General features: G+C 37.5%; 1 protein-coding gene across 4 annotated transcripts in view; it reads right to left on the bottom strand.

Annotated features, from left to right (window-relative positions):
- The window catches only part of KCNT2 (potassium sodium-activated channel subfamily T member 2), a 115,337-nt gene that overhangs the window by 40,277 nt on the left and 62,061 nt on the right, over positions 1 to 12,999 (bottom strand). For all 4 annotated transcript variants that reach the window (XM_033067737.1, XM_033067738.1, XM_033067740.1 and 1 more), the window contains exons 10-14: positions 11,740 to 11,920; positions 9,555 to 9,719; positions 7,857 to 7,993; positions 5,984 to 6,047; positions 966 to 1,074 (exon numbers count right to left, since the gene is read on the bottom strand). In XM_033067737.1, coding sequence (XP_032923628.1) covers positions 966 to 1,074; positions 5,984 to 6,047; positions 7,857 to 7,993; positions 9,555 to 9,719; positions 11,740 to 11,920 — 656 coding nt within the window. The remainder of the gene's footprint in view (positions 1 to 965; positions 1,075 to 5,983; positions 6,048 to 7,856; positions 7,994 to 9,554; positions 9,720 to 11,739; positions 11,921 to 12,999) is intronic.

Here is a 12,999-nt window from a genome sequence, read left to right as displayed (position 1 = left end):
ACTCTTTCCCTCAGTGAAGATTTTTCCATTAGCATGTCAAAGGAACCTGGCCCAGGCAACTCCTTGGTTTCTGATTACTCAAGACAAAAGAGGGAGTAGGGATGAATAGCTGTAAGTGGCTTTGTCCTTGCGATGAGCCTGAACGCGGAGGAGAGAATTTCATTCTTGCTCCGTGGTGCGACCAGACCCTGCACTCTGACACTGCTAAAGCTTCCTGCTCTGAGAACAGCGCTGAGAGCCGGGATGCAAACGGTGAGTGAAGGTTTCTTTTCCTTCACCCCTGTCCCACCTGGGACCCCCCTGCATTGCCGCCTGCCTGCTCCTGCAGTTCCTGTGACTGAGAGAAGAGAGAAGGCCACTCCGTCCCCCCTCCACCGGGATCGTGTGGAGGAGTAAGGTGCCTGACTGGACAAAAGGACTGAGACTGAGTTTCGTTCTGTCACTGATCTGTTCATAGCTGATGTTGTTCTTGTTCGTCTTGTAGATATGTCAGTAAAGAACTGTTATTCCTAAACCCATACGTTTTGCCTTAGAGCCCCTTAATTTCCAAACTATAGTGAACTGGGAGAGAGGAAATTTTCACTCTCCATTTTGGGAAGAGCTCTCGCCTTTTTCTTTTCTGGCAATACTGTCCCCTAAAACAGGACAACCCCGTAGTAACTATGTTTAACTAGAAAGAAAGGACTTACAGACATGGGTACAGTAAGCTGGAGACCTACCTGGATCTGTAATAAAGGAGTACTTATACATCAAATAATTCTACTCTGTATTATGTAGCATAGGACTATTAATTCTTTAAAGTGCTTGTAAGTAAGTCTTTAGTGTTGCTAGGATGTGTATTATTTTACAAAACTGCACATTTTCTAAGTAGTAAATATGCCCAGGGATTCTCACTTTGCTTGTGTTCCTAAAACAAACTTTCAAACACTAATGAGTGCTTCAAATTATTGCAATCTTCCACTTACCTGCAAACTTGATGTGGAATTTATTCTCAGGCTTCAGTATCTGAACATATAAAGGACAATTTGGAGCAAAGTCTTTAACTGCCCATGCTCTTAAAATGGTTTGGTGATCCTAGAAGAAAGAGTGGTGCCAATGAAATACAAATAGCCATGTCAAATTAGAAAAAGGATCTATTATTAGATTTGCTCCATTGAAGGAAACTCCTTTTAAGACCAAGTGGCACCAGCTGGTATGGATGTTTATGTGCAAGTTATATAATTACTATTACTTATTAATTTCTAGAAATCTTCCACTAATAAGGTATTTTGAACCTCTCCTATCTTTCTGCAAATGCTAATGGTTGTGTCATTTGGAAAGGGGTAGCATTTGGAGGTGGAATAATTGTGTGAAAACTTAAGATGGCAGTGATTAGTCATGTCTAATTAATCAAGAATTATGTAGCATAGATGTCCTTCCAAAGAGACTCATAATTAAAATAGCGTTAAATGACGACATCAGGAACTGAGAGTTTAAAATTGTGGGTAATTCTAAAAATATCAGTTTAATTAAAAGCAGATCTTTGTGGAACTAAAACATTTGCACAACTGATGTCAGGATGTAGCCAACTATTAACCAAAGATTCCAAGTGATTTTTCAGGCTGTTAGTTTTTGCTCTTGTTACCACATGGCAAGAATGAGTTACCTGCAGGGTGAATACTGCTATCCATAAAAGTCATCTATGTGATAATGCATTCTTATTTTAAATTTTGTCATGTAAGACTAATTCCATGTATCATCCATTGGTTTTTTATTTATTTGAAAACAAAAAGAAATGTTCCAGAGCTATATCTAGGAAGCCATGCCTGGATTGAAATGCCTTGCCTAGTCATGATATTGGTGATATTTAAAGATAAAATATAAAGAATGATTCATTACATTTGCAGCATCAGCAGTAAGAAAAGGTTTCACACTCACGAACACAAGGGAAAATCTCTGCCTGGAACAGAGTGTAACTGACATTTTCAAACCATAGTATTTTATTATCAATTGAGATGTTAGCAAGTACTTTTTCTACTAGAAAAACCTAGAATGGAGTCATAAGAGGATGGCAAAATATCTTATTTCACATTTTTCTTATTTGTAGTTTTATAGATGTAGGATTGCTGTGCCCATTCAGGTGATTTAAGAGCTTGGGTGTAACCTGCTGTAGAGTTTTCCTTGTATGCAGCCACTTTTTTAGCTTTTCTATAACATATAGCAAATTACCCTTCTCAGGATTTTTATTGTGTATGTGCTGCTGGGTTCTTTGCTGTTCTGTCTTCAGGTAATGACACACCAACACACCTTAAAAGGGCAAATGACTGGGTCATGTGCTAGATGGCTAACACACAGATATGGTGCATGCCTAGAAACAGAGTTATCTCTATGTTAGATATTTTCTTGGATTTCTTTATTATTTTGTCTAAAAAGAATGGTTTTATCAGAATGAGCAATGATTGTTAAATCTAAGAATAAAGATTTTTGTTTAAAAATTATTCATATTACACTATTTTGCTAAAAGCTCAAACAAACCTAGACCCATGTAAGTGAGAGTTGTAAAACTAGAAGTATGAATCTCAACATGAAATATTTTTGTATTATTTTATAGAAAAGGGATTCTTTAAAATTAAAATTTCTAGATAATTATTTGGCACATTGGCAATTTTAACACTGCAAAATATGCCTTGCTTTCCATTTTCTAGTTCTTCCTTGAAGCAGCAGTCCACAAATATGTAAAATACGTATCTATCTATCTATCTATCTATCTATCTATCTATCTATCTATCTATCTATCTATCTATATATATATATATATGTAAAAGTAGGTAGTTAAATGCCCTAAATAGCTCCAGTGGGTATGCACTGTTATTTTAATAACCTTGCATTATCATTTCTTTTTTTCTTTTTCCACTTGGTATATCCATATGCTTGTGTAAAAAAGCTGGTTATTTGGTTCCCAAGTTTTTTGCTCAGTTATTCTCCCAAATTCCACTCTGAAGAAGCACTCAGGGGGAGAGAAAAGAAAAAGACAGGTAAGCACCTTAAGTGAGTTATTAGATTCTGTCTCTTCATCCAGTATTGTGGCTCTCTGTTTTAAAAATGTATCAGTTTCTGTGCTGTACTGCAGTCACTTAAAATCATTCACCTTTCTCCCAATATAGGATATATATGTACACACAACAAACAGAGGTATCTGAAACTGAAAATTATGCTTCTCTTCCCATTATTAAACATATGTTTCTTTGGAAAGTGAGTGAAAAAACATATTCTCTTCTATGTGATCTCCACACAATGAACTGCAGTCAGTGATCAAAAAAAATACCACAGATACAAATGGTGATTAATATAGAGGTGATATTTAAGTTCATGTATGAAAAGCTGGAAATTTTAAAGTGGGTGTATTTAAATCATAAGAACTCAAGGAAATGCATTTAATATGTATTTTAAAGTAGTTCTGTTAATTGAATCTCTTGCCACACATAACTTGATGAATTAGTTCTATCCTGCTATGTTTGCATCCATATTGTGATGCCATTAAGGCAGTGTAATTTAGATTACCAGTGCAGCAGAGTCACACAATTTGATTAATGAAAGGGGGGAAAAAAAAAGGTGCAAGCTTGAATTGGACCATCTCTGAATTTACAGGAAGCCTAAGAACAAAGCTGTCAGCAACAGCACAAGTGTTACCACTAAAAGTTATTAACTAACAAAATAGCAAGCAATGAACAGCCAGGGGTATTCGTGGCAAATATGTAAATCCTCTGCTTGAGGATTGTAGCTGGGGGGATAAAACCCCTTATGGGCTTCAAAAAATCACTTGAGTAGCAACAGCTGTTCTGGTCAGGAATCTCCTCCTTTTATTTTGACAGCTGTCATACATAGGAGAGGATCCAAGGTTCTTTTATCAGTTTGTCAGCTTCTTAACAACAGCAGGATGGAAAATCAGTAGTACTTATAAAGATTGATACTGGGATGACAGCTGAACTTCCTTCAGCCCAGTGACAAACAAACCTTCTGAATACTAACATGAAGCTGGAGCAGTGTAGGAAATTCAATGCATTTCATTTCACAGCTCTAGGGGGCAGTAAGATGAAATAGTTTGTAAAAAATGTAAGAATTTTCTACTTGCAGTATAAATAATTGCATTTCCTGTGAAAAGGTAATCTGACAGCAAAAGAGAAAATAAGGCAGAGAGGTGAACCTTTGTTTAAAAGCTTCAGATCCCACTGACCCCGAGGTATCAGTGTGGCCCAGGGGAAGGTACCAGGAGAGTGTCTTTGGTGAGATGTGCCTGTTTGTGTGCTCCAGGTACAAAGAGAAATGAGATTTGATAAAAGTCTGTAGTGGCAGCTGAAGTGTGCCAGGTACCATTTTGATGTTTCCTGAGGGCAGAAAGGAAGAGCTGCAGTGGGCCATGGCTCCAGAGCCAAACCTGCAGCGTGCTGGCCACGATGGATGGGAGCTCCGGGAGCTCCATGCAGAGTCCACTGCCTGCCCTACAGCACAGTCCAGCAGAGCTGAAAATTGGCTTTTCTTTGAGTAAATTCTGAAGCAGTTATGAGCAGAGATAACAGCTGACTGGTGCTGTTGCTGTCCTTAATGCTGTATAAACCTTCCCACAGTGCAGCATAAATCACACACTCTGGTTTTATGGGATATCTCATTTGTAATCCCTGTGCAACTCTCAAGTACATTATGTGAAATGAGATGTTGTAGCTCATTTGTTCTGAATTCATGGCTGACACTTGGGCTATTTTGGAATTTTTCAGCCTCCTAGAAGTTACAGGTATTTTTCCAGGTATTTGCAAGAGCTCTTGCTTGCTCTTACCTTTAAATACCCCAGACCCTCTGTCACTTCCAAAAGCAGTAGGTCTGCCTTGCTTGACTGCTCTGGGCTTACTTACTGCCAGTTCAGTGGCTTTCACTGCTGCATTTTCAGGAGTCTATTGCTGATGAATCACATTCAAAGTCCTTAGGTCAGTAAGTTTAAATGTTATAGCAAGAGCACAGGTTTATTTCCTGGGGAGCTCAGAGATTTTCTGCAATGGATGGCTCCAGAACAGGGTTTTTATCTAAGATCTTTTAACTAAGTTCTGATGTCAGATGAAGTAATAAGTGACAGAGAATATATTAAGTAATGCTAGAGATACAATGAAAAGCTCTCCTTTCCCATTTTTTACTCTCTGTTTTGAACATTTAGAAAAATAATTGCTATTTCTTACAATGTAGCACTAAAACAGTATTTTTAATTGAGATTGCTTAAAACATAATTACTGAATTATAAATACTGGTTTTGTCTTGTTAGGCAATTTATAAGCATCTTCAGGGATATTCAGACTAATATTAAACCCCTTTGGAGTTCAAGATTGAACTGAATGAGGCAAGACTACAATAATTTATTGTAGTGCACATGGTGAAATTTTTAAGTAGTGTTCATAAATCCATCCTCAGTGGACTTTTTTTCCGGATATTTATGATCAATTGCATTAGCTGGAACAGTTGTAGTTCATACAGTTTTATTCTTTTATCACAGATGCTCTGCACAGAGGTTTGTACTAGCAGTGTTCCTTTGTGGACAGTAACTTACCCGACTGGAAATAACTACCAGCATGGGCAAACTCATAGAAACTTATTTAAAGAATCTGGCCATTTTTCATTTTTAAAATTGGCCAATATGAAAAACGGTCCAATAGTCTCATATATATTGGTTACTTGTATTAGTCACAAATTTATTTATAAAGCTGAATTCAGGCTTTGTTTCATTAGTTGCGAATATACCTGTCTCTTTTCTGATTTAATAAACACAACTGATTAAATTGAATATATAGAGCACTTCAGGTACTTTAAATATTGACAAAGTACCATTCTTGGAAGTGATTAATGACCAACTATCAGTGTATCTATGAGAGTACTATCAGAGTACTTGTTGCATAAAAAAGAACTGAGAGGGAGCAAGGGCAGTAAAACCTGTACATCCTCTCATTTCTCCCTCCCAACTTACAGCTGCTGTCCTGTCCACCTCGCAGCGGCTGCTCAGGATGAAGCAGGCTTCAGCATTGTCCATCCTGGAAGAGAGGAGACAAATCTGTCACAGCCCAAGCAGTATGCACGAGTCACAGGACTCGTGTCTCACAGTCAGAGTCCTGCACAGAGAAACAGAACACAAAGTTGAGTCTGTTCTCATTTCTTACCCTGGTGATGGTAAAAGCTGTGCCAAAGCAGTAAAGGCAGAGTGGCCTCAAACTTAATTTGCAAAGTATTTATCTGCCATGAGTATGGAAGGTGAATAAATAGCACCAGTCTGCCTGGTGTGTAAGGGTGCAATATGCACAAGTTATTACTGGTAAGAATGAACAAGAGAGGGCAGATAATAGACATTTCTTGCCTAGTGAGAGCAGAAAGTTGGGTAGATGGACAAGAATAATGTGTTTGGGATAAATAACAGACATTTTTGTGAAATATGCATTAAATGAACTATCTCCAGTTCTTGTTGTCTTTGATTAGGAAGAAAACATGGGAGCTCTGTGAGTAATTTCAGCTAAGCATGGGAGAACTACTAGAAGACAGGGTCTTTACCAAAGTTATAGGAAAGAAAATTCAGTTAAATTAGATTTTTGCAAAAATGCAGTCTTTTGTTAAATTGGCTATTCACTACTGATGCAGTTACCCAACTTTTGGTATTCCTTTACTTTTTGGTGTGACCTTCATCATGTTATTTTACATTGGGTTCACATATAATATATGGATAAATTTTGATAATGAGACCCTTCTTGGTTATTTTGTTGTTGGTGGTAACCATTACTTTATTTATTAGAAGAATTTCATCATGTGTCTTGTTATCTCCTCAGTACATCATGTTCTCATTAAAAAGAAATACAACAAACATCTTGGGTACTGGGTTATATTTCATATCAAATGTTCTATTAAATTCCCACTATGCTTCTTCCCTCAGGAGAGGCTGAAAATTATTCTGTGACAGGTACATTCAATTACATGTTCTGCAGGAAAAAGCTCAGTTCCACAGCTGACTACCTCCAGGTTATTATAAGTGAAATTCAAGATTATATTTAGAGAACAGCCTAATTTTAATTCTTGTAATGTGTAGAACAAATGTCAGCTAAATCCACATATGAATTCCTTCTTGAAATCAGCAAGAAAGCAAAAAGAAAAATAAAAAAGAGGAAAGGATCTCTCCAAAAGAAAATTTCTGATCCTGAAAAAGCTTTCTTGTCTTGTCAAATTTTAAACAGCTGTAGAAGTAGTTGTTATTTCAGTGGCAGAAGTCTGAGAAGATAACACTGCTCATGAAGCTTCTCACAAATGAGATTCTTGGAAATAACTCCCCTCAAGTAAAGAATGACACAAATAGCCTGTCTGACACAGACAGGTATTAGCTTAATTTTAGTAACCTGTGACACAGAGCAATGCAGATGAGTTAAATCAGTTATTTTGAAGAAACACCTTTCCCTCTCTTTGGAGAGTTTAAAGAGATGATCCTTCAACATGAATTCCACTGTGAATTCCTTTGCAGCTCAACTGATTGAGCACTGGAGGAGGTGTGTGAGGAACTGTGCTTGACTGATGTGTTTTGATAAATGTCATTCTCTATTAATTGGCAGAGAGCATCTCTTAGAAGTGGTAGAAGTATGTGGTAAGAGGAGGGCCCTGAAGAGTTCAGGTATGTACAGCAGAATAGTTGGTTAGTTTTACCAGGCTGAACTTAACAAAAATGTACAGTGGGTTCAAAATTTCAGATATTAAGAAAAAAAAAATATGTCAAAGAGCTTTGCACAGCTTTTGTTGCCTGTTAAACTTATTTATCAAACAATATGAGTGAAAAAGAAAGTAAAAAAGAATGATCAATATTTGCCTACTTAGCTCTCAACAGGTCTTGATCTTTTAGGGCTGAGCCTTGCAGGTAGATAACCCTTTGGGACCACATTGGGATTTGTAACACCCTTCGGACCTGAGCATCCATCTCCGTAGGACACAAAATAACCACATAATAGTCCTGTCAAAATAGAAAAAAAGGGGAAATAGTCATGGTTATTGTTGCTGGAGAATGAGTCAACAGTGCCTTGGGATGTCAAAAATGTCTCAGATAAGACATGGACAGACAGAGTTTATTTCCTCAACTTCCTCAAAAAATTTTCCTTTGCATTAATGGACTAATCCAAACTGCTTCCTGTGCTACTTGGAAAAGTAAGGATGGTTTGAAGGATCAAATGAAAAGGAGGGAAAAATGGAACATGGGAGAGGAGAGTGAGAGTTTAGGCCAGTCTGGTCATAGAAATCTTCCTATCTGCAACACAGAGATTTTTGCAGAAAGCAAAATGGCCTTGGACGCAGAACACCATCCGTATCCTTCGGGTTCTCAGTGCACAGAATCATTAAGGTTGGAAAAGATCTCCAAGATCACTGAGTCCAGCTCAATTTCAGCTATGAAGTGAATGTATATAAGCCCTTTTAAGTTACCTGTGTAGTATTAGGGCTTTTCTTTGTCTCCAGTGTATAAGAGAGCCTGAATCATTCTTCAGCTTAGTTAACTAAATGTTGTGTTTCAATTTGTGTTTGTATCTATAAAGAACTGGATTTCTTTGTGCAATTGCTTATGTCTCTTACTAGCTAATTGTTTTGGGGAATATTTGGGATTTGGGATTTGGCAAATTGCTGCTCAGCCGTTTGAGGGCTGTATTTGTGTGATTCTTGCAGTAGTTAATGTAGCATGAGACCACAGGTAACTTAGTAAAAGAGATAGAGAAGGTTTACTAAAAGGGAGAGTCTGTAGCAAAGGCAATGATAATAAATCCAAATTGATACCTCATGGAAATAAGCTTCTAGATGTTCCAAATAAGCCATATGACAAGTCTGCATTACCTAGGGAATATGTGTACACTAACAAATGCTGTGTATGCTGTCAAGGTCTTTGTCCTTTAAAGCACATATATTTATTTCTTAATTTCCACAATTCCAAGAGGATCTGATCTTTGCAATCCTGTGCAATGTGCTCTAGGATGACCCTGCCTGAGCAGGGAGGTTGGACCAGATGATCCCAGGTGGTCCCTTCCAGCCCGACCCATTCTGTGCTTCCTAACACTGGTAAAAGCCAAAGCAAAATGTGAAAACTGAAGGATGTTTTTTACTTGTGAGGATTTTTTGATCCAATCCCAAAACAACGAGAAAAAATAAATTGAGTAGCTTTCATTTATTTTGGGGTAGAATCTAAGGAATTTGCATGGAAATACCTGTTTCTAAAAAGACTGGCATAATTCAACAAGACACTAATTCTGTCTATCTAGTCTAGTCACCTCAATACCCCAATTTAAAATGCCTCCAAACTCTGTATCTCAGATTCTTATTGCAGGTATAGATTCCCAATTCACCTATCTATTCCCAGAATCAGTTTTACAAATTAAAAACCATTTCAGACATTTTTCTTTTAAAAACAAACAAACAAACAAAAAGTAGCACAACAAACAAACAGTATTTGGAGGTGGGTTTTTTTTGTTTGGGGGTTTTTTTGTTTGGGGTTTTTTTTGTTTGTTTCTTTATTGGTTTTCCATTCTCAGTACCTGCAGTCTGGGGTGGGCATAGAATTCATTTAAGAAATCCATGAGTAAGTCAATTTTCAGAGAGCTCACACACAGCACAACGTGTTTTTCTGTCTGAGCTCTGTATCTGCTGTAGTTTCCTCCGGACTTTTGCCTCTCCATCCACAAATATGCCAGCTGTTCAAACTGCAAGAGATGCCAATTGTCAGTGAAACAGAGACCAGCAGGTGAGCACTACAACTCTACAATGACTTGAGAATGTTGCATCGTTCATCTCATGCCTCTATGAAAAGCTGCCCATAGCCCACAATATCTTTTTCTTTGTAAAATGTTCCCTTAAGATGATCACAAACCATGGCAATAGTGCCAGAATATAACATACACACAAACAGCAGTGAAAATTCCTTAAAATACCATGAGAATACACTAAATCATATAAGTTTAGAAAACAATGAAGGGTGGTACCTTATTTCTTTAAGTATTTCATACCTCTGAGGTCTCCTTTTCTAGTACTGTGGCATAATTGCTTCCCTCATATGAAAGGTAGTTTGAATATATGTGGAGGGAGGCACCATTTTTTCTTAGTTTGGGCAGCAACTCTTTCCAGAGATTTTATAATGTTCTGAAGGTGATGTTCTGTAAAGTCTCTTATCTGCCTTATAATTTCAGATACAACTTAAATACACAGCAGCTGCTGATACAGCAAGTTTGCCTTTGTCAGCTGAACAATTCATGCAGGTTAACAGCAAACATTACTGTGAATCCTCCAGACCTAGGAGAATACTGTAACAGTAATATATGTTTAATACTGAGCTCAATTTAACTGTATGCCTGTGTGATAGCATCTTTTCCTCATCCACATTCCACTGATGGAGAGGCTGGATTGTGAATAGTAACTGATTTCATCTCATTGCAGGGCAAAAGCTCAGGAGAGAATGCCTCCCATTCCATTGTGTGTATGGAATGCTTCCCATTATCACTGCAAAGGTATAAAACAAGCTAGGTAATAATAGGTAAATTTATGTAAGATTCCAGTAGATTCGAGTTTATTTACTGCTCCTGTGGAGCTCTCAGGCTGAAGTATGTATCAGAACTACCTTAATGATGAAATGTCTATGTCCTAGGAAATTCCAAATTTCTTAAACAGAGAACATTTTAGTTTTCAATAGAATATATATTTTACTAATTTTTCACTGAGTGAATATATAATTGTGTTAGTACACTTGGCTATGAATACATACATTCAATATTTAATTAGAGTGTTAAATAACTTCAAGAAAATTAATGTTGAGAGTTTGAGCTTCAACCCTCCTAGGGCTTGTGTGTTGTGTGCTCACACTGAGCTTTAGCTCTCTGCCAAAGAAGCAGAGTCTGGAAACTATGGCTGTGTGAGAAACTTTGGAGCTTCATGGTCTAGCAGGTCTACTGTAAGCTTTGATAAAAACACAGTGTCTCCCCACATCCTCTTTTTCTGGCACAAGGGTTGGGTGATCACCACGTGTGGAACACTGAACATCTTGGCAGGGTTTCCCATGTAACCTTCTTGTCATCCAGCCTCACCTAATGAGCTGGAAAACCTTTGGTACAAATTTAATAAAGCTGACTGACTCCTTGAAATACTTGGATTTTCATAAATTGCTCTTTCCCTGCTGAAACTGTTAGAAGTCCTAAACTTAGGCAGGCATGAAAAATTCCTAACTGTGCTGCTGGCTCTGTGTGCATGTGTTCCATACACAGCTGTGAACCCAATTTGCTTGAGTTGCAGATTTAATGAGATTTTTTTCAAGTTAACACTGAACTGTGAGAGTAAGAGAGGAAGTGGAGAGAACCAAGATTAGAAACAGGGAGAGCCTGCAGAGGAAAAGCTGTACTCATAAAGAAAGTGCTGGCTTCTGTTGTGGGAGTTTTTGTAATGCTCCATTAATAACAATCCCATATCTCAGGATAAAGGAAGGACTCTGTGGTACATGGCTGGCGCAGAAAACTTTCATCAGCACTTGAAAACTGTTATCAGTGGCATCTTTTTCAGTATAAATCTAGAGTATAGGAGAACACGCAGGAAAAAGGAAAAAAAAAACACAACAGCTGAGATAGGTGGTTCTTTTTTCTGACATTTTCTGTGCAATAATAATAACAACAGTAAATTATTTCAGTTATTCCTTTGTTTCAAAAACAATTCTAAAGAGAAAAAAAAATCCACATTTACCTGTATGGGCAACACCACAAGAGCAACACAGATCATAATGACAACAAGCAGCTTTGAAGGCCATATCTTGGGTGTAACATCCCCAAAGCCCACAGTAGAAAATGTCACTATGCAGAAATAAAGGGAGTCAAAGAGAGTCAACCTGTTTCCTGCTCGTTCCAGATGCTGTATTCCACAAATACTATGTAGAAAAGAATGAAGACATGAAAAATAACTGTTCAAGCTTGATGATTATGCAGAGAATTATTTTCAGAATTCATAAATTGCTTAGCAAAGACACTTTTACCAAGAAAAGTAAAAATTAGTATCAAACCAGAAGTGCTATATTGCTACAATTTTCAAATGTCATTTGTAATAAAAGAAACACCTTTTTTTATTATTCTAATATGATAGGCACAACTGTTGCTAGGTTTTGCTTACTGGCTGTTGTGAAGGAGAGGTGGTATATAGAACATCATGGATTGATGCAATTCCTTTCTAAACCAGAGCAAAACAGATGGTATAGAGCTGCCACCATTCAACATTTTTTATAGATATGTTTCAACTTTTTCAGGGAGGGTTTGCTGCCGTGGCCAAGAAAACTGCACATACAGCTTTCTTTAAATCTCTCTCTTTATGTTGGTCTCTGGCCCTTTCTGTGGTGAAAGTTACTGATGCAAACCAGTTATGAGAGCACAAGTTCATATTGGAAGGTTTCTGTTGGTACAAATGGGTACTGACTGTCTGGAATAAGCTGAATGTGAGAACTGCAGACTACTGAATCATCAGAGAAAAGGGCATCCAGGGTCAGCCTTTGGGTAGGAAGGTGGAAACTGTTAAAACTCTGCTCACTAAAAGTACAGGGTTTGGCTGTGTCTGTAATAGCAGAGCAAGTGGAGTTCACCCCTTCCAGTCACACATTCCTGAGAAGAAGTAAACAGTAGCCCAAGTTAACTGGTAATTATTTTTCTTGGAATCAGGATGATGTGCTTTTGGTTTTAAGAAGCTGTAGGAGAATCTCTCCACAGGTCATCCTGCTATTTCAAACATTGCAGATTTAAAAAATATTTCACTTTGTATATATATATCATGGCAAAGAGCTTTCCAAGCTTAAAATATGATCTTCTCTGATATAGTGGAGCGACTTAGATCAGTTCAGGCTTTAAATTATATTCACCTGTATAAAAAAACCCCCCAATGTGTGAACTACCCTGAACAGCACTTTTTCTCCTTGGAGCTAGCAGGATGATTTCTCCTCAGAGAATTAGATAAATAATTAAC

The sequence above is a fragment of the Catharus ustulatus genome, chromosome 9 (assembly GCF_009819885.2).
Source record: "Catharus ustulatus isolate bCatUst1 chromosome 9, bCatUst1.pri.v2, whole genome shotgun sequence".
Classification (NCBI taxonomy): Eukaryota; Metazoa; Chordata; class Aves; order Passeriformes; family Turdidae; genus Catharus; species Catharus ustulatus.
This window is presented reverse-complemented; position numbering and strand designations above follow the sequence as displayed.